Consider the following 22,538-nt stretch of genomic DNA (forward strand, 5'->3'; position numbering starts at 1 on the left):
GACTATCAACAAACTGAAAGGGAAGTCATGACATGATATTTTAATTTCATTATAATTGTTTCCAGTTATTGTATTATAACAAACGTGACATTTTCTATCAATAAAGTGATTGGGTTAAAATATATACCATACATTTAATTAATAAAGATAAATATAAAATATAATCATGGATTTGTGATCCTCTAAAAGGCAAGAAATTGAGCCATGTCATTATATATAATAAAAATATTAATTCTATTTAAAAAAATCATGTATGATAAATCACACTATGATTGATAAAAAGCAAGAGTGGGAGTAACCAAGGGAGTGTTTTACTCATCCCCATTAAAAATTAAAATCCCCTTTACCTGTTTTTTTTCCCACTTTCACTTCACTTCAAAGTGTGATGTACCATAACTGAGGTCTTACCTTGAAGGCCATATTTGATGTGAAATGTATAGCTGTTTGCAATGCATACTGTTGTATTTTGCCACAGTATAGATGAGTAACTTTTTTTCTGAAACCCACAAAAACATGGATCATCTTTGCACCTACATGTAATATAAGTACTATAATGTGCACAAATTGAAACTCAAAACATACAGTTACATCTTTTATTTAACAAGAAACAAAATATACAGGGCCAGATAAAAGTACTGCAAAAGACAAAAAAAAAAAAAAGGAAACATCTTTGGTTCCTTCTCATGGTCAATGAACCTCCATCACCACTGCAGGACCGGAGGTACAATGGAAGAAATAAAGTTCGCCATTTCTACTGAAGTTATCACCTTGTTACCAGTGCTACATATTAAAGTAGTACATAAGAATGAATGTGTGAAGAGAAACAACCACTCAGAAGACCCACAACACATTCGCTCTCAGTTTTCCTTCCGCGTTTCGGCTCAGATGCTGCAACTTTTAGAAGCACCGGGGGGAGGAGACGCATGGTGTTACGTTTAAATAACAGGCTTCAAACTTAAGCAGGGAAAAAAAAAAATAGAGTTCTGCTGTGAGATGTGTTGTTAGAGTACATCCATGCAGGACAGTGGATATGATGAGTATACATTCTCAGTTAAGTGCTTGTCAGTTCAGACTGCCACAGAATAAAACCAGGAGGCAAAGCGTTGCATAGAGGTCCTTGAACATTCTCTTTGTTAAAACCTGATTACTAGCTACTGCAATTACCCAGGGAGGAGTTGGGGATGAGACAATCATAGCCAAGTGAGTGACACACACACACACACATATTCACACACACTTACGAAGATGGATTTTAAAGTGGTCATCATTGCGAGGTTGTAAGCTGACTGCAGAACATGTAAGAAACAAACATGTAGCGATGAGAAAAACGGAAGTCAGAAAGGTCAGGAATGAAAACTTCACATTTAAATTATGTAAATTAATACAAAATAAACCTTTTTTATACAGTGGTGCTCTTTAAAAAGATACACAGAGATTATGCTTCAAACAATAAATACAGACCTCAATGAAAGAAGTGTAATGCAAACAAGAAAATTAAAGGAATGTTCCCCTAAAAGAGTAACAATTGAAAACGGAATGAGAGAAAAAAAAAAAAAAGACAGTGAGAAATTTCCTTCAATAATTTAACAGGATATGTAAGATGGTAATTTTTTTTTAATGTTATTAAGAATTATACTGACTAAATTATTTGACATCTCTGTTAAGACTTCACCTTTTACAATACTGCGAAGCTATGAATGGAACCCCTTTCAACCACACTGAAAAAATGCAAATGACACACACACCTACACACACACACACCTATACCAATCATTCAGCCTCTGATGACTCGCCAAGCTGTTCTGTGGTCAAAAAAAAAAAGGGGGAGGGGGGAATGTGAAGTAAAAACATCACAACATTAGAGGCGGTCAGTGCATTTACACGCACCATGATAAGTAGATTATTACTGATCGTGTAAAATGAGGTTGAAATTGAGAAAGATAACAAGCTGTGATATGTTTACACCATGAATCTGATGAGTGTCAGTGTGTAGACTGAAAGCAGCATGTCTATGTAAGCTTTTTGGGGCGTCAGCATTAATTATTTTGCAACTAATGAATGACATTGTGAATGAAGCACCGAATACAATCACTTCCTTTTCTTCTTCTATAGTGTAGTGATAAGATGTTTCCTTTAGGCTTGAGGATGTTCACCAAACTCTTATATATAAAGTTAAGAATGTGATTATTGGGGAAATGCTTTAAATCAAACTATCTTAATGTGGTTATATTTGCAGTATTTGAGTTCTAATGTGCATGTACATGTACTGACAGATGAGGCACAATCTTCCCATCGCCTTATTAAAGCCTGCCGAGTTGTACGAGCAGGACCGCAGGGCTGATTATTCTGCCTAAAACATATAAAAAAAAGGTGTATGACTGACTGATCTGCTTCTAGACCAGCAATTCTAACATCAGCTTCATCCAGCAGGAGGTGTAGTGGCTTGCAGGGCTGGTGGCTTTATTGTTTTGGTGGCTTGACGCAGGAGGAGGAGGAGGAGGAGGAGGAGGAGAGGAACCCCTGCCCTCCTCTCTCGTGAGAAGCTTCATTCCTGCGCGACGACGGGCTGAGGGCGAGCCTCTTCTAGTAGGGCGACCGCGTCCAGTTCTGGCTCACAGTGGCAGGAGTGGGAGCAGGAGGTGCTGTCGGGGGCGGGGGTGGGGGCAGGGCGGCTGCTACTGCTGGGCTCTAAGCTGCCTTCCAGCTGCAGAGAGTCTGTGGGGGGAGGAGGGGAGGGGGAGTCGGTTCCAGGGTCGGAGATGGGGGCTTCTGCCGCACCACCGCCGCCGCTGCCGTTCTGACCGCTGAGGTTCTGCACCTTCTTGTTGAGCTCGTTGCGTTCCACTTTGAGCGCCCTCCGCAGCTTCTCCAGCCGCTGGACTTTACCCTGCAGCGCCTCGAAGTCACGATCCCGCACTGCTTTCTGTACAATAACACACAAAGATACAAATATATGTTTACTCAAATCTATGATTCTGTTAGTTATCAATACTAAACTGATGTACATATTGTAACATTAGTACCGCTAACTTGTGGAAAAGTCCATTGTAGTTACCAAAACATTTTATTAACAATAGAGCCTGACTGATACATCGATCAGCTGATATTATTGGCCTATCACAAATTTATCGATATCAGTGCTGTCCAATATTGGCCTTTTTTTTAAAGGCAGCATTTTATGTACATTTGATCCTTTTTCTTAAACTTTAATATATATATGCATTTATGTTTTTTTTAATATATTGAAGTTTACCGTTTCAGTGCACTGATGTCATTTTAAACAATAGAGTTTATGGTTAAACTGTAAAATTTCATGCATCCATTACATATCTTTGTAAAACATGTTTAATAACTACATTTGAGGAAAAAAATTCATGTTCATGTATATATTTTCTATATGTAAGATTATCGGCTAATATATATTGGAATTCTTTACTCCCTGATATCAATATCATCGGCCAAAAAAATCCAGTATCAGTCGAGCTCTAATTAACAAATAGAAATTGGTACTTATATTAATAATTTCATTAACAGTCAGTATATGTGCATTTACAGTAGTAATGCACATAAAAACATGAAACACCAAAAGCTTCGTTACCTCCTCTGCCATCTCCAGCAGAGCCTTATTGCTGCTCTCCCATCTGGAGCGATACATGGCCGTCTCCTTCTCCAGCTTTTTGATCTTTTTAGTCATCTGTGAGCATTAAAAAGGAAACAAGACTGTCACACCAGCTGATCAACACAGGAAAAAGTGCGTGCACACCCCCCTCAAACCACAGTGACATCTCACCTTCTCCATCTCCTGTTTGAATGTGGTGAAGACTTCGTTGCTCTTGGACAGAGTGGTCTGGAACTCTTCGAACTTCTCCGTGTACAGTGACAGCTGAGGGAAACAACACAGGGTTTATCGTATGAAGAGGAGATGTCACTGAGTTATTTCACTGTCAAACTATAGAAGGTGAAGAGCAAAGACTCATGGGAAACCTGCTGTTTGAGGTGAACTTCCTGTTGCTTCATCAGCTCGCACATCCTCTGAGACTCCACGGCTTCTTTCAGCAACTGGAGGAGAGAGAATAAGATGAGGGAAGAGAATAAATACATGTGACATTTATGTTATAGCAGCTGATTATATTGTGTGTCTGTGTGTGTGTGTGTGTGTGTGTGTGTGTGTGTGTGTGGAAAGTGTATAATTACAAAGTCTTTCTCTCTGTCGTGGCGATCCTCTGACTCCTTCAGCAGTTCCTGAGCCTGGTGAAGCTTGGTGTCCACCAGCTGTTGCTGCAGGTCCTTGTGCTTTACCACTTTATCTATGTGCTGTTAGAAGTCACACAAGTTCAGAGTTAAAAAACCATCTTACTGATCCTGTATTAATGTAGTCAATTCACATAGGTGTATAGTGCTACAGTTAAACAATAACAAAGAGCTGACTCACCTCTTCCCTCAGCTTGTACTGTTCATAGAGCTTCTTGAGCTTTTCGGCCAGCTCTGTGTTCTCCTGTCTCAAGCTGGCGTTCCTCTCGTTGTGCTGCTCCATCTGAGCCTGGATGTCATTCAGCGTCACCTGAAAATGAGATGTCACCTCCTTCCTTTTCTCCTCCTCCAGACGAGTTCTCTGCATCCCTTCATCCTACAGAGATAAAGCATATGTTATCGCATTAATATATACGTTTAAAACAAATGAACATGTATTATAATGAGCTGTCACAGGATCACTGTGCCTGTGGTGTACCTTGAGTGTGCGGTTGTGTCTCTGCAGCTCCCTGCAGAGGCTCTCCAGCTTGCTGCGCGCCAGGATGGCCTTGCTGTGTTCGTTCCTCAGGTTGTCTTTCTCCTGGACCAGCTGGTTCTGCTTCTTCTGCAGCACTCGCATCTGCTTCTGGGTGTTACGGTGCTCCTCCAACTGTAGCAAAATGACAACGTGAGGTGAACATATGTAGGAGTAATCCCTGAGAGCTTCAGACCAAAAAAAATGTTATGTTAATTAAAATGGATCAAGCGTAACATCATAAAAAGTTTTGAGAATTATAAAAATGAAGTCCTCTCACCAGTTCTGCATACTTCTTACAGAGACCTGCCAGCTTTTCCTCTGGGGTGCTCAGTGTGTTCAGAGTCTGCATGAGGAGGGTGATCTCTTTACCTGCATTCACAAGCCAGAATTAAACATCTATGCAGCTACACACAGTCTAAGAAAATATACACAGCCTCTCTCAGGTGAGCAGTGCAATAGATTCATAGCTTCTCCTCACCCAGTCCCTTCACTTTCTTCTTCTCCTGAGTTTTCTTCTGCTCCTTCTCCACTCTGCTGTCGCCCCCGTTGACTTTGCCCCCCTCCGGCTTGTAGTCCCTCTCGTTAGTGAGGCCGTTGAGCTCCAGGCTGTGCGATTGGCCGTTGGGCAGCGTGCCGGCGTCGTCTGAAATGGCTTCCCGACAGTAAGTGCTGAGGATGTCTTCCAGCTGCCTGCTCAGCTCTTCAGCCTTGTCGCACTGAGATAACGCTGCCTCTGCAACTGGACACAGCAGAGAGAACAAAACACAATTAAAAAGAAAACAGTTTGTCACTTCTTGATTCTAAAAAACTCAAACCTGGGATTTGAGATGGCTTCTGGGCATTGCATCCAGCATTTTTGGCTCCTAGGCTTCATTTGTTATTTGATTTGTTTTATAGAAGAGGAGATTTCACCTCTTAAAATTAGATCTCACCAAATCACAGAGTAATGGTCCCTCTCAAGCTTTTAGATTGTTATTCTTCACACAATCTACACTCATAACCCACAGCTGAATGCTGAAACTGCAGACACACTCTCTGTGGGTTGTCAATATGAATTTCTGGGATTCAATTTAAAATGTGTTGGACTCTTTCTAAAAAGCTGTCAGACATCTGCAGCATCAAAATTGACAAGTGACTGATGAAAAAACACTACTTTAACAAACTCTCCACATCAATTTTGAAAGCAGTAGACTAAACATGATAGACCAGTGTCTTTGCTGAGTCATACACATCTATAACAAGTAGCTCAATCCAATTTTTGAGGAGGAAATATTTTTGAAACCATGTCCTGCTTTGTACATCATCAACTAGGGATGGGAATTGAGAACTGGTACCATTTCAGAACCAGTTTCAAATTGTCCGAATCATGAAGCACACAAGCCACATGCCACATAAAGGCAGCATCCCTGGTTCGACTCCTGCAAGGGATCTTTGTTGCAGGTCTAAGTTTCATATATTGATCAGCATGCAAGGTCATTAACAAGACAGTGGATATGATGTCACTGAAAACCTGTGCAGGCCAACTTTATTCCATAAATTGATCAGTAATCAATAAGAGAATCTGATAAAGAATTGGACCAATAAGCAGAATCGATAATGGCATTCTATCAATAAAACCTGATCAATTCTCATCCCTATCATCAACACTATACAGCATGCTCTCTTTACTATTTGGCTTTTTGCAGTCTGTGTGAGGATCTTCAGTGATGTTCCACACAGGTGAACAGAGCTGTTGTTAAGCACCATGTTAAAATAGCAGATTTTTTAAATGGGATTTGGTGTGCAGTTTTCTTTCATGTATAGTAGTACAAGACACAGAGACAATGATAGCAGTCATTGTTGTTTTAAGATTATCATTATAATTATAATCATTAGTATTAATATGACATATTTTCTCCCTGCTAACAATGTCAAACACAAGCTTCCCATGAGCTTGACACTGTTAAGCAAACAACAAACAATTTACATTAAAAATAAGCTAAATCTCACCCTCGCTTCCTGCGTCGTCACTCTGCGGTGGTGTGTCTGTCTGTGGCGTCTGTGGTTCAGACTCTTTGGGGCTGCTGCTGCTGTCCTCGCTGTCTTTCGCAGCTGCAGGTGACTCGGCTCCCTCCGCTCCATCTGTAGGTGGAGCATCCTCACTGGCCTGGCTGGCAGACTCTTCTGTGTCTTGTTTTTTCATCTCTGATATTTCTATTACAAGAACAAAATGCACATGATGACATTCTCAGTGTTTTTGCTACTGTGTCTTACTGAGTGTGTGTGTGTCTGTGTGTGTGTGTGTGTGTATACCCCACACCCCTACTATGGTGAAACCAGCCCTCCTGCACAATTTGTTATGACAATAAATTGCATTGAAAAACACCTGTGATATTTGGATTAAAGGCAATGACACTGACTTATTTGATAACATGAGCCAGCTATTTAAATAGGCCTACCTGTGAATGACTCAGTGGAAAAATTAAACATCACTCACGTTCTTCTTCTCAAGGCCCAAAACAGGCTCAACTGACAGGAGACAATGTCGCATAAAACACAAACTTAAACCACCTACTGCTTACTGCCATCCTGTCGTCTCGTGTTATGTAAAGCTGATGCAGTTTTAACATCATTGAAATAAAACTGAAGGCTGCTTTGTTTGGTTGGTGAAAGCTGAACTGACACTTTTCAACTGCCACTACTGCAGCTAACGTCTCATATATATGATTCAGTCATGCGATGTTAGGTTAGTTAAATAGCCTGTTAACACAACGTCGTTACAAAGGTAGCACTTGTAGTTTAAACCTGGCGAGTGAACTTTAAAACCACCCGTTCAGTTTCAGTTTCAGCGAGCTTTTACATGTCGTTAGCTCGCCCAAGCTAACGCTCGCTAGCCGACAGTTAGAGCTAAATTGGCCTTTCGCAGCTACGACTTAGCTTTCTGTTAGCTCGCATTTACTTCACGTACAGGTTTAAAACGTACACACACGCTACTAATGGCCTTGTTGTAATGGGACACTGTTTACCTTTAGACTCAAGGAGGAACTAGCTGATGCGTCTGTGAACTGCAGGTTTCCTCAACAGCGTGAGCCAGAAAAAAAAACACTTCCGGTCATAACTTTGGCTTCTTCTTCGTTGTAGTATTTCACGGTAGTTTCCATCAGCTCGATCGTTTGGCGCCATCTACTGGACTGTGTAAATTAGCACAGGTGCCTTTCAAGGAAATCTTTAAAAGTCTAGATTCGTGGTTGAGTCTGTGCTATGATAAAATTCATTTTTATAAACAGCATAAACCATTGCTTTAGAACAAATAAATATCACACTCTTAAGTAAATAATAAATAAGTAAATAATTAACTCTTTCACAGACTTATTCTGGCTGGCTTTATAAAAAGGATTTAGAATGCTAGATAAGCAAACGTTCCACATTTTTTCCCCTCACTTCCTCACACTTTTTAGGCTTATTTAAATCAAGGACGACACATACTACTGAACTGAGCTAAATGAGGTTAAAATAAATCAATTAGCTCAAACAAGACACTGAGAAAAGACACACATTTACAGATTGCTTTCATTAATGGACTACAGTGTTTGGTCATGCACCAAAGGCCCAGTGTGCAGTTTCCAATTGTCTGTAATATGGGAAATCGTTCTCCCGTGAAATGAGAGTAAAATTTAATGGACCAAATAAAACATCCAAACCGCAAATTGTGGCATGCTGCAATTCCGAGTTTTTAAAAGTCGAAAAATACTTTAGAGTTTCTAAGTAATGTAAAACTGGTCAAAATATTTAACATTTGTTTTTGACATTTTAATTAAAATTAATTAGCTTAATTCTTCCAATTTATACACAAAAACATATCACTTTAGCCATGTAGGAGCCACCTGAAAGTAGAGTACAGTAACATTTCTTCACAATGCATGCCTGTGACAAAACACCAAACATATGCATTTAAAGGGTTGCAACATAACTTTATTTGTTTTGTACAGTATTTCCACTGAACAACTTTAATTTTAATATATTTTCTTTACATTTTTTTTTAATATTGTTGCTGTTTCCTATATGTATTTTTTTTCCCATGTTCATGTTTGTGTGTCATGTTCAGTTGAAGTGTATTAGTTTCTCGTCACTCATTCATACCGTCGGTAAAGTCAAGTCAAGTCACAGTATTTAAGATGGGTAAATTTTGAGCAAATGAAAAAAAAACAAAAACAAACAAAAAAAGAAAACAAGAAGAGAAAATAAATACATGTAAAAGAAATGAGAAGACCAGAGCAGAGAATACATCGGCGCTGGTCAGTGATGGCATATGAAAAGTATTTTACAAACATGTAGCATTGTAAACATTTGTAGCGTAGACAACATTACTTGACCAAGCCAAGCATGGCTTTAGATTTTGATATAGACATGAACACCTTCTAGGACGGAAGACAAGTCAGATTTTGGGATATTTAGTGACGTCTATTCAATCCCCAATAGATAACAAGGTTCCTGATCATGCAAGCCTGACTATAGGACAAACTTTTATTCTAAACACAATTATCCAAAAATATAGCCCAAAATATCCTGATCAGGAAAAAGATCAAGAAAAGCAGAAAAAAAGGCTTGTATCCTCACCTCCTATTTCAATTCATTTTTTTTTCTGTGACGTGTTCTAATGAGGCTTTTTCATCCACTTCTCAGAAGTGATTAGAATTGCATCTGAATCCCTGTCAATGTATCATAACATACATATAGTTTAACTTATAATACTTTTTAATGTAAATAACTGCACAATTTCTGAATCCCAGATTTTTATCTTAGAAAAGTGTCAAGTAGTTGCCTCCGTTAGCTCCACCCCAGTGGAAGGAGCATCACCTTTGAGAGCAGTTTAAACAGGTGGATCTTTGCCTCCAGGGTGCCTGATTTTGGACAATATATTATTGCAGTCTTCTGGATTGTTTCGTAAGTTTTTCGAACTCTCCAAACAGTACTTGGAACTCAAAGAGAGAAGAAAAACTGAGAGGAGAGGGACTGAGCTATTGCGGCTTCTAATGAAAAGAAGCGAGTTTCGATGGACTGAAGCGAGCTCTCATTCGTACGGAACTGGGTCGACACAAGCCAAATTACAAACTACTGAAAAAACAAAACATCAACTCAATCAGTTCAATCAGCCTCCAAGATGACGGAACTTTGGTAAACTAACTTTGACAGTAAGGTTAGTACGTGAAATTGTCTGCTATGATAGTCGCTTCTGTTTCTGCGATTTGCATCATGTGCCACGTTTAAGTACTACAACATTTCTATCAGCGCAGGTTTTGGGGTTTTTTGCTCGGAGAGGGGCTGGCTACAGGCCAACACCTTGAGAAAATGCTTAATATTATATTCTGTTTCCACAGCACGAAATCAATTCTTTGATTCCGAAATGTTTGCAGCTTAGCTATGCACAGTGAAAACCATTAAAGTTTAGAAGACTGTAAGAGTAGTGACCGTCACACCAATGGACAACGAGTCGCTGGAAAGACCAGTTTTATGCAGTCAATCAAGTCCTAACCCCCTCCAGACAATTACACTTCCTTAATTCAATTCCTTATGTAGGTGCCCACAGTAAAGAATGCCACTTTTCCAAAGAAACAATGGCAAATAATGTAACTTTTAAAGATAAGGAAAATAGAGCAGCAATGTTTTGCACAATATGTGTGCACATTCAAGTAAATAAAAGATATAAAGAAAAAAAAAACAAATCTACAAGTCAAAGACAGATACATAAGAACCTCCAGTCTTTGTTGGTCGGATTGGCACTTTTGTGAATAGGAGTGCATTTTTCATTTTTCAGAAATATAAATATGTTTTCCTGGTTGATGCACTGATTTTTTTTTTCTTTTTTCTTTTCTTCAAACATTGCAATTCTGGCATTATTTTGTAGGCCAAGCGCAGAATTGGCCGTGAAATTCAAGACTTCGGTTATAAATGCTCCTCTACACATCTTGTCATGTAGAGGTATGTTCTTGATGCTCAATTATACATGATTTGACCTCTTTTAACGTCTACGAGGAGCACACATGTTCTGTGGATAACATTAACTCAGCCTCTCTAACATACTGTATGTTAATTAATGCTTTAACGGATGCACATAACTGTGGCAACTTGCACCACAATATTCCACACTGACACAGGAAGTTCAATGTAAAAAATATAAAAGTGAAACCAAACTAGCAGAAAAAGTATGTATATCCAAATCAAAGAAAACATGTTCCAAGTGAAAAACACAATTAAAGTAATTGTGGCCACAGTTGTGATTTAATGTGAGGTCTAGTTATAGTAATCCACAGAACAGGGGCTCCCAGACTCTGATAGGGACATAGTCATAGAGTCAATCAACCTCTTCCTCACACAGTGCCTGTCAGTCAAACATCACACGACCACAGTTCTGCTCATCCACAACACCCGAACGCTGACCCCAGATCAGCTTCTGATCTAAGGTCAGCGTTTACAGGGCTAATTTAAACCATCGTAAGTCATGTGGCTAGAAACAACACAAAAAAGAAAAGAAAAAAAAGGTTCAATGAGACCTTCGTGTGCGCCGAATCGCTTTTGAAATTCAAGAAAAAAAAAAGTATCTTTTTCATTTTCTCAATTAAAACAGAAAACAGTCTCAATTAAAACACAACCAAGGGCAGCGTTTTTTTTCATAAATAAAGAAAATATACTAAGTGCATTGAAACAAACAAACCTAAAATAAAAAAAAGCCAAATTGGCAATTTTCAAACTTCGGAGAAAAATCTAAACTTTAAAACAAACCAAAAAAAGAAAAAGAAAAAAAAAAACTATGGAAATTATTTTCTTTGCCACTAGCCACTCATCTGTGTGAGGTGTGTGTTCAGTGTCTGCTGGTGTTGTATGCAAGTGTGCATGAAGTGTGCGCAAATATATATATATATAAATGCAGATATATAAAAATTCAAGTATTCGTATACTTGAACTTCAGTTGCAGTTAGGCTTGTCACGTATCTGAGATTTATCCCTAGCCAAACTCTGGTTGTTGTTAGACCTACATGGGGGAGAAAGAAGCGGCATTAGACTCTCCCAGCAGCCGGGCAGAGGATCGGCTATATACATCAATACCTAGAATATCACAACGGACCCATGCAAAAAAATCATCCAAGTTGTCATTCCCGTTCCTCATTGTGATAATGAATGCCATTAAAGTTCTATATCGACTCTAGCACTATACAAAAACACCAGCACCGTCACTACACTATCACTGCTAACACCATCAAACCAATACGCCCAGTGTGACCCAAATCCAGCTTGTTACAGCCAAGTCTCGCAGCGTCTTCACACCGTTCTCTGTGCCGGCTGTGTGTCTGGCCAGGGATACTCAGTGACAGTAGGCAGGGTAATATAACACCATGCAAAAAAACCCCACCGCATATAACTGGGGAGAGAGAGAGAGGGGGGAGTGCAGGGCCTTCGCTAAAACAGCACAGCAGCAACAGGTTTACACAGGGCATTGATAGTATCAGGAAATTAAAACTAGAATTCATTATGTCCTCATTGTATCTGTACCACAAGTGACTTGATTTCGCCCCCATTTTAAACATCTATGATCTCTATAGTTAAGTTATATATTTATATATAAAAATAAATTTGCTTTGCTGCTGCTGCTGTCGGCTCTTCGTCCTCCCCTCTTTCCCCAGCTACACCTTGTTTAATAGTTAGATCACTTCATAATTCAAATGTATTATTATTAATAACACAGCACACGACGAACATTGGATCTCTAACTATACCACCCTCAAAAACCTGGAATTTTTCCTTTTTTTTCTGTTTTCTTTTTTTTTTTTTGAGATCTTTTATAATATCCTCTAAAAAACCCCAATCCTTTTTTTTCCCAATATCCCATCCGGAGCCCTTTCCTAAATCCAGATTATTCTGTTTTCTCTGTTTTTACACTTCCCAACCTCGAACCCCCACCCTCCCAATTTTTTTTTTCCTGCTTTAAAAAAAAGAAGAGAAAAAAAAAGAATCACACTTCTTTGCTTCAGCGTCAGAATTGGGGCCATCAGAAAGCCCTTGACAGCGAGCGGGCATGTCGCCTCTGAAGCCGCTGTACAGAGGTTTTTTTTGTGTTTTTTCAGCAGATATGCAGAGACCAGCCCTAAGACCAGCCCTAAGCCAGATCAGAGAGAATCTTGATTGCAAACGAAGTGCTTTCCATGGCAGGAAAAACCCCCCACAAGTACTTAAAAAAAGGGAGCAGATAAATAAAGGGTTTTGGGAGGAAATAAAACAAAACAAAAAAGGGAAAATGTTACAAGTCATTTTGTTAAATTGCACTAAGTCAGACTGACATCAAGAGCTAGGCATATTTCACCTCATGCACCCCGGGGTCTGTGGCCTTTTTGCATTGGGGAACAGGGGAGGGGTTGCGTGGGGTAATCCTGAAAATGTCCCATTGGGGGAAAAAAAAATCAAAGTATATATTTTTTTAAAGATAATAACCAACAAACCATCGTTACTGCCAATGAGACATAACAGCTCTCGGATGGCAGGAAGATGTCTGTGTGTGCGTTTTAAAGCCATGGCAGACTCGCACTTTTGGCTACTGGAGGTGATTACGGCCTCTTTTAAGTGTGATGAGTTTGTGTGCCGCTCCCCTGTTTCGCCAGATGACACATGAAGTCTGCCCTGCGAAGAAGTCAGTCCACTGGTTTGAGAGGGGGGAAACAGGGGTGTTTTATTTTGGAGAGCGGGACATAGTTTTAGTTTTCCTCCAAAGGACGGGGGTGGGGGACAGGGGGTTTGTTTGTGGCGGGACAGTGGCAGATAATCAATAAAGGGAAGAGGGCGTGGAGGTATGACACAAGCATCTAAGTGGGGCCCTCTATGAGATGGAGAGGTATGGAGAGGGGTTCTATGGGTGTATTTTTTTTAATTTTTTTTTTTTTAGAGGAGAGACAGGTGGTGGTGGGGTGGGAGGGGGGTTGCTGCCTTATAGCTGGAAGCCCTCCATAGGGGCTTCTTGCTGGGGGAAAAGGAACTGCTGGTTGGCCTGGTCCACCTGAGGGGCTAGACTGTTGTCCTCATCCTCCACCCCGAAGTAGTGCTCGATCAGGTCGAAGGCCTTCTGGTAGATCTCCTGGTTGTCGTGACTCTGGAGGAACTCTATCTTGTCCAGACCTGGGCGGGAAAACAAAATTACACTTTTAATATAAAAATATAATCGCATAGATAAAAGGTATTATCACTCATTTTGTTTTAATTCATATTTTTTGTTTCAGTGGACGCTTTTAGCTCCTACCATTCATAGTAAGATTGAATATCGAGTATGTAAAAAGCACATTTATTATCCAATTTTGCCTCTCTAAATCCTCATATATCATATATGCTTTATTGCCTGTGTACAGGTGTGTGTGTGTGTGTGTGTGTGTGTGTGTGTGTGTGTGTGTGTGTGTGTGTGTGTGTGTGTGTGTGTGTGTGTGTGTGTATTTGCTGTACACTACCATAGGCTTCTTCGATGAGGCTGCAGTATGGGTTGACTCCAGTACCGTTGTTCTCCTGCTTAGCTTCCTGCTCGCCCAGCCTCAAGATGTTCTCGAGCCCGTTGAGAGCCACCTGAACTATCTTAGAGTCCATCACTGTCAGCAGGTCGCACAAGGGCTTAATGCAGCCCAGGTTCACCAGATACCTACACAGAAAAAACACACACAGACCTGTAAAGACTTTATGGGTGTAACAACACATTTTCAGATCTGATCATCCATTTTCATTGCAGTGTTGCAACTCTTTAATTTATCTAATTCATTCACTTAATTTTGACTAATTTCAGACAATTCCTCATGGCTCATTCTCATTATCAGCACAATGGCACCCAAATGTGCATTATATTGCCCTATTTTTTACTTTTTAATCACCAACTTTCTCTGTGGGGAGATTAATTTTTCAAAAAGATTTAGCCTGAGTCATTCTTATCCTAATCAATCATTCTGAATACAGCAGTTTCTTTACTGTGAGTCTGACCTGATCTGTTCTGGTGTTCCTCCGGATGTGGCGTTGGTGATGGCCCAGGCCGCCTCTTTCCTGGTCCTGAACTCTGCTTTCTGCAGGATGTCGATCAGCACTGGGAAGATGTTGGCATCAATGACCGTCTGTGGAGCAGGATAAGATAGAAAGATCAGGGGAGTGTCTCATGAATCAGCTGCAATAGTCATTGCATATTTACTCCAGCAAGCTTCACAAAACCTAACCCTAAAAACCTATCTAAAAATTAAACATGTTCTTAATAGTCTTTATTAAAGATACTATAGGTATTTGGAATAATCCAATCTATATTTTATATTAAGTACAATTACATTCATAAACAAGCTGTTGGTCAGCTGGTCATAACTGAAACTATTAGCCAATTTTACTGCAGCATTTTCAAACATGATGTAAACTGATTAAAACAACTCCTTAATGGTATTAGAAAACATTCATGATTTAAATATATTTGTATTAAGTGCTCTAGCCCTTGTATTTAAAAAGGTTTCAATTACATTTGACCATTATAACATTTAGCATATGTATTCAGTCACCACATGCAGCACAGAATCATTCTAGAGGATTTAAAATAAGATGACAGCACATAAACACAAGAGCAACATATCTATTTTTTCCAAATCATTCAGATGGAAAAGGATACAGAAAAAACATATAAATCACTGCTAATATTTGTGCTCTTAAGTGTGTAAAAGCAAACTTTTACATTGATGCTGTTACTACGATACAACACATTAAAGTGAGTTTCTGCTGCTGAGGTTGGAGAGGATTACTGATGCACTTTAAATGTAAACAGTAATGAATCAGTGTTAACATTTCCTAGGTAAGATCATGCTCAAAAAACATGTGTATCTTCTCTGCTACAATGAATTGTCATTAACAAAGTGATGCTGCTCTGTGAAAAGCTCTTTTTATACAGAACACTGAAAAACATTGTATTGTATTTAACTCAATTGCTTGCAACCCAAATCAATGTATTAATTACCCATGAGGTTGTTGCATCTGTGTGTGTCTCACCTGTATCTGTGCTCGGTTTCCTGCTGTGATGTTCGAGATGGTCCAGCAGGCCTCTTTGCGGATAGACTCTTTAGCGCTGCTGAGAAGGTGCAGCAGACAGGGCAGGGCCGAGCAGTTCAACACCACCTACACAACGGCAACGCAGTGGATCAGAACCCTAAAGAGTATGCTATGTCCAACAATGATTTAATCACACCAATAAATATCACTGTGCAGCCACAGCTCAATATAACACAGCAAAGGGACACATTGCCCAATAGATGAAATATTCCTTTATTGTGATCAACATAGTGACTGTTGATAAGCTTGTCAAGCTACTTTTATGACACTGTAAATCAAGATGGAGAGTTTCTTGAGAATTAACATCCTCGCCATGTGGATTGCAATAAAATACACCCTTAATGCAGCAGTGTTTGATGTGTTTTTAAATATTTTTGTTGTGGCTCTCTCCCCATGAAAAGAGATTGAAGTTTAATATCCTCTCACCTGTGTCTGGATGTCATCTCCAGTGACAATGTTTCCTACAGCTCTCAAAGCAGGAGAGGCCACTTTATAGTCTGTGTGCCTGCAGACGGGGAGGGGAGAGAATAGTAAAAGGACTTAACAAGTCAAATTTACCGTGACGGAGACGACAGAGACTAAAGCGTGGCCTTACATGAGTAGTTCTACGAGGCGCCTGCAGACGCCGGAGTCGATGACAGCCTGGATCTTGTCGTTGGGGCCGTCTGAGAGGTAGGACAGGGCCCAGCAGGCGTCTGCCAGCAAGTCTGGGTCGCTGCTAAATAAAAGCCTGGAGAGTACTGGCAGACAGGGTGACACCTAGACAACGCAGATGCAACACAAACATATGATGAGAGCCGTTTGAACTGAGTCGTGTTGAAACGTCAAGTCGAAAACTGTTGGGTAGTTTAGCCGCTGTGGGGGACTAACATGTCACGCTAAGCAAAGCACAGGTGTGTATAATAAAATCTATGATGGCAGTCTCCTGTTTAGCTGCTTCAGTGTCAGAGTGCTGCAATGCTGGCTTACTGTCACACTGTCATGACTTACAGGGACGCTTAAATAGAACAAACCCATCGTTAATGTTATTAATAACACCTGAACTTTTCCTACAATGACCAGTCAAAATGTCTGCAGTGAATCAAAAAGGTTTTACGTGACACTTTTTATGTAAGTCAGGTGGAACTCTGTGGTTTAGGATCAATATTTACTGAACTTCAGCTATAGATCAAGTTTTTATAGGAATTTCAATGTTCGTTAATCCATCACTTCTCAAATTAGAATTTTCCATGTTGACAGCACCTTATCAAAAGCAGGTGGAGGGTTTTTTCCTCTACAGAGATTAGACAGAGCCCACACTGCATTCCTAGTCATGGTCAGTCTAGTGGATTTGGTCAGAAGCCTGAAATGAAAGAGAGGGAGAGAAAAAAAAAAAAACCTCATTGCATAAGACCTATCACACATTTGTCATAGGTGTAACAGCTAGAGGTTTGAATAGAGAGTGGATTTACATTAATAGTGGTGGAAGGATGTTGCAGTTCAGCACATAGTCCCTGCACACTGCGCTATCCCCCGCAATGTTACCCAAGGCCCACACCGCCTGCAGAGGGAAAAACAAATGAAATGAGTGGAACAATACAATACAAACACTAATTGTTACACTGATCAAAGTGTAAGTGTGTGTGTGTGTGTGTGTGTGTGTGTGTGTGTTACCTGTTCTTGGACGTCCTCAAAGTCCGAGTTAAGTAATTCTATAAAGATTGGCACAGCTCCAGCCTCAATCACCGTCTTTGTCTGCATGGATGTGCCTGATGCTATGTTGGTCAGTGCCCAAGCTGCTTCAAACTGCAGGAGCACAGAAAAAAAAAAGTGGCATTTAAAACTTTTTCTACCATGGACCCATAATGTGAAGAAACATACATTTCAATTCAATTTACATTCGTCAGCAACTGAAATGTTGATGACAACGGACACCTGACCGCTTTGTGCAGAGCAGCAAAACGACAGCCAATCAAAAATCTGTTTAATGCAAAGCTATGTATTGCTTTGACTTGCTAACCATCAGATAGCGTGTATCTGATGGCCTGAGTAAACAAAATCTCAGGCGGTATGCTGTCTGTAACTGAATGGAATGCATCTGATCATGTTTAAAGGAGGTTAGCTGCAGTCAGGATATCAGGTGACATGTGGTGACATTCATCAGTGAGGCACAAATTTTATCAGCGTTTGTCACTAGATGTATATTAAATTTTGATGTGTCGTGCAGAGAGGAGGTTTGAACTGTGAGTGTTTTGTTTTGTTTTTTTACAGACTGACCTGTAGTGTGCAGTTGACACTTTTCTTCAGGAACTCTACAAACCTCTCCACGACTCCAGGCGTGTTTATAACTTCATCGATTGGTGGGTTAGGCTCTGAAAGGAACAGGTGTAATACAGCAATGTAAGTATTGTTGTTTGGTCAGTGGCTGTTGTGTGGAGTCATGATGAGGACACATACGCACCTTTGGAAAGTAGTTTTCTGAATTTTTGTGTTGTGGTGAGCTGAAGCTCTGGGTCCTCGGAAAAGAGCATCTCCACCATGTCTCTGGTGATCACTCCTTCCTGCAACAAACGAATGCACAAGCACTCTGAACACTTCCATCCACTAAACATGAACTCCAGAGATCTCAACCGACAGACTGTGGATCTCTACCAGATGTGTCTCCCTTACAGTCGAGATGGTGACGAAGATAACACACAGGAATTTACTCATCTCGTGCATAACTTGAGAGGATCATGACATATTGGGTATGGAATTCATCTGCAGACGCTCTGGTTCAAACTTTTCTATAGATGTCAGTTTTTGAGCCGCAAAATGTAGCCTGCAACAGACTAATTAATCTGTTTTTAGCCTCGCTCACTGCCATTAATAACTTGTTTCGATTGCCTGCCTATTGTGTATATGTGTGCGTGTAACCCTTTTTAGTGTTTTTATGCCTCTCAAGCAGCCCCAGGGTTCAGCTGCTCCTTCCACAGGTTAGAGTTAGGCAGTGAGGTTTTATTTTCATTTAGTTTCTTTTAAATATAGAAATGTAGTTGTAGCTTTTGTTTTAAAGAGCCAACTTTTGGTTACTAATTTGAACAGCACTCAGAGGCTCTTAACTTTGCAATTTTCCTTTTGCATTTTTGTATTAAACATAATTATTCTGATGATAATTTATCTAATTTCCTGGTTAATAAATAACTTTTTTTGGTGCTTTCCTTTCCCTTAAAGCTTTGGGTCCTAACATACTTTTCTTTAAGTCATAACACATATCATAAGATGGTGAGGACTGCTGAAAAGATGAAAGTCTAAGCTTTATGATGGGCTCATGAGGAATGGCATTATAAAATAGGTTTTTTCAAAAATTGAGAAATCACCGCAACCACGAGAGTCTTTGAGCTCAAGTCATAAATGTGCACAAAAAAATATTCGGCTGATGGGTCCAGTAGTGTGTGAGATAAGCTGCAGACAGATACACACACACACACACACACACACACACACACACACACACACACACACACACACACACCAAACGCATGATCTCCTCCAGGCTTACGGCCGGCAGAGATAACAAAACGGAAACACGATGTAAAATAAACCTCCGGTGGGTCCTGTGTAATCCCCTCTTTGTCTACGCTGTGCGAGTGCACTCACTGTTACTGGAGAGTTGAGGTGGGAGTCCACCAGTGGACTCTCGAACATGGCTTCCTCTTCATTGAGAACGTCCACATTCCTCCTCTTGAAAAGCTGCGATCACAGAATCATCAGAGTCAACAGAGACAAGGTTGAGCCAGACTGTTTCCACCACACACACACACACACACACACACACACACACACACACACACACACACACACACACACACACACACACACACACTACAAAAACTGATAAACTCAAACTGGGAGATAAAAGGATTGTGATGAGAAAGATTTGTCAAGGTTTTGCTGCGTTACCTGTTGTTCTCGTTTCTGTTTCCTGAGTTGGATGCCCTCCTCCTCTCTCCTGCGCCTCATCTCTTCTGGGTTCAGTGCTTTGTTCTTGTAGCGGTTCATCCTGTAGTTATCCTTGGCCGGACTGGCTGACGGCTCTGATGGGCCATATACAAACAGGTAAACATCACAATAAATCAATAAAGTAGGAAACTGTCGAAGTTGAACCTAATGAGAGCTCCATGCGTTAAGACAAAGTTTGTATTTGTTCCCCTTGCATCTCTAATAATAGGCCTGTGATGATGAAACAGCGTGTGCACAGGTCTATATATAAAAAAGGCCTTTGAATAAACAGGCTCATAGAGACTGGACAACGCAGCCCAAAAATACACACAGACATGCAAACACACACTGCAAAGCTATTCATCAACTAGTCAGCTGGCGGCTAGAACAAATGTAATTATTCAGTGCGGTTAAATCGCAGAGTTAGCATAAACCGGTGCCCACACAGGACAAACTGCCCATTCTCAGCATTTGTGCAGTCATGCCACCAGCACAGGGCACCGAGCAGATCCCTGAGTCACCCGGGGCAACGAGAGAGACAGAGAGAAAAAGAGATAGAGAGAGCGAGAGAGGTAGGGACAACATTGAAACCTGCCACCGGCGCAGAATGGTGCCAACCTTCTGTGCCAAAAACGCCCCGTCGTAACAGCGGAGAGGGGGGTTTCCGAGGTTAAATATCGGAACGGGTGGCGCAAACTGAGGTCACGCTTTCATTTAAGGGCATCAACACAACACAAGCAGGCTCGTTGAAAAGCTTATGCATGTGTGTGTAATGTGTCCAGACGGTAAAGCCGCAGGCGCAGGGGGCGGCACACGGGCACACGTTGCGACTGGATGCTCTCGTTTTTCTGTAGCATGTTTGTTACATTAGCCGGCGTGTGTGAACGGTTTGGGCTTCATGGCACAGAAATAGCCCAGCTGAGAGGAGGTCTACGGCAACTTTACACTGGAGGAAACAAAGCAGAATGTTGAGGAGGAGATCAAGCATTTATTAACTAACAGATGCTGTTTTAGATGCTGATGTTTTGGATGAGCTACTACTGAGATTTCTGCAACCGCCTTAAAACAACAGGGATGCAAATCCTCTGTTATTTAGAGGGTAAAGTCTCAGTAGAATATACTTAAACCTCTACAAACCATCTGCAGGCCTACACAGTATCAGTTGCTGTAGGATTTTTGGCAACTAACCCAACCAATTCAAGGACGCTTTTCCAATACTGATAAAAAAGGAAACCTGAGAGAGGGTCAGGATTACTAAAATATAATGACTAAAAGATTGTGATCCAGCTTGATTTCTTTGTATAATGGAAAAACTGTCCCTCTTTCTTTGTCCTTTTTAAACATATAATTTACCAGTAGTGATCCTGTCAATTACAAATGCTGAGAGAGGAAAAAGGGCTTGATTATGTGCGGGAATAGTCTGGAAAAACTTGGGGACCTCTAGTGTCACATGTGCGAAGCAATACGTCAATACATTTCTCACTGGTCTTAGCAATCGAGCAAAAATGTTCCATGTGATCTCCCAGCTCACCGATTCCCACTTTCATCCTCCCACTACTCTTAATAAGAACAATGAATTCAATATAACTTAATCGTATTAAGACCAGCGTGTAATCCGGCGCGTTTGAAGAGGCTGACTGACATAAGCTAACGCGGCTAAAACCGACGCTAGCACCCAAATGAGTGCCTAAAAATATGACTATTAACGTCTGTCAGCTCACAGGCGACGACGTAAAGCCTTTTATTAGTTGTTGAGAGTCTCTTATCGAGTTGTTATCGTCGCACAAACGAAATAGTACCGAGCAAACAGCTACATGACGTGTGAAATTTCTAGATAGCGGTAACATTACCGCTATCCACATTGCTAGAGGTAAATTGACAACAGTAGCCAGAGTGACAGGCGAATATAATGGTACAATTGCTGATAAGAAAACCTATATTTTGATATAATAGATAGTAACTTTAAACCTGAGCTATACGTGTATGTGTGTGTCTGTGCGTGTCCCCACCTATTATAAGAAAAGACGGCACGGTGCGGTGCTAACCTAGTTAGCCATTAGCCTAACGTTAGTTTCTTTAAGTTTGCTAACAGATGCCACTGGTTGTTTTTTCTAATCAGAATTATGTTAGTTCACCTTGTATGACACATGGTAGTATATGAAACGTTGTCATAACACTCTATAGTTTTATACGTAGCAAGTGTACTTACTGGCGTTGCTAAAGCTACGCAGCAAAGTTAAGTAGCAGCTAAAGAGCTAACAGGCTAAATAACAGTGACAGGGTTTCATAACCATCACTCCCGACGACACACAGCGCAACATTTAACCACCTGAATGTAACATCTGTGATCCTGATTTATCGATCAAGCTTACCCATTGTGTCCTATGTGGTTTGAGTGTATCACGTCGTGTAGATATGAGTCAATTTTAAATCCTTTCTCTCTTCTAGCTTTCCAGAATTTGCTCTTGTAAGCAATATGTCTGCCGGGAGACGGAAACGTCAAAATATAACACCGACTTCCTGCCACCAGAGGACGCTCCAGCTTCACTAAACACTTCATACATTTAGACACACACAGTAGAAGATAATACCAACTATATGCGTTAATGATCAATTTAGGGTTGGATTTATTTAATTAAAAAAAAAGATGCACAAGTCAGTCATGTTATCCTCCTACTAGGCACTCACAAGCCTGAAAAATAATGTACTCCAATAAGGTTAGTGTTCTTCAACC

General features: G+C 40.5%; 2 protein-coding genes across 2 annotated transcripts; both read right to left on the reverse strand.

Annotated features, from left to right (window-relative positions):
* Positions 1 to 586: 586 nt before the first annotated feature.
* txlna (taxilin alpha) lies at positions 587 to 7,259 on the reverse strand. Its single transcript, XM_053333750.1, has 11 exons — positions 7,207 to 7,259; positions 6,758 to 6,961; positions 5,247 to 5,507; positions 5,046 to 5,137; positions 4,730 to 4,900; positions 4,433 to 4,627; positions 4,195 to 4,314; positions 3,985 to 4,059; positions 3,791 to 3,883; positions 3,599 to 3,694; positions 587 to 2,923 (listed from the first exon to the last, which is right to left on the reverse strand). Exons 1-11 carry the CDS (start codon positions 7,235 to 7,237, stop codon positions 2,546 to 2,548), a joined length of 1,716 nt encoding a protein of 571 aa, XP_053189725.1. The 5' UTR covers positions 7,238 to 7,259; the 3' UTR covers positions 587 to 2,545.
* Positions 7,260 to 11,420: 4,161 nt separating this feature from the next.
* Positions 11,421 to 22,277, reverse strand: kpna6 (karyopherin alpha 6 (importin alpha 7)). The gene is made up of 14 exons (XM_053334191.1): positions 22,177 to 22,277; positions 19,766 to 19,899; positions 19,463 to 19,555; positions 18,285 to 18,384; positions 18,101 to 18,195; positions 17,498 to 17,629; positions 17,296 to 17,384; positions 17,087 to 17,186; positions 16,440 to 16,603; positions 16,271 to 16,349; positions 15,785 to 15,910; positions 14,750 to 14,877; positions 14,233 to 14,417; positions 11,421 to 13,909 (listed from the first exon to the last, which is right to left on the reverse strand). The coding sequence occupies exons 1-14, from the start codon at positions 22,178 to 22,180 to the stop codon at positions 13,722 to 13,724; spliced, it is 1,617 nt and encodes a 538-aa protein (XP_053190166.1). The 5' UTR covers positions 22,181 to 22,277; the 3' UTR covers positions 11,421 to 13,721.
* Between the last annotated feature and the right edge of the window lie 261 nt (positions 22,278 to 22,538).

The sequence above is a fragment of the Scomber japonicus genome, chromosome 15 (assembly GCF_027409825.1).
Source record: "Scomber japonicus isolate fScoJap1 chromosome 15, fScoJap1.pri, whole genome shotgun sequence".
NCBI lineage: Eukaryota > Metazoa > Chordata > Actinopteri > Scombriformes > Scombridae > Scomber > Scomber japonicus.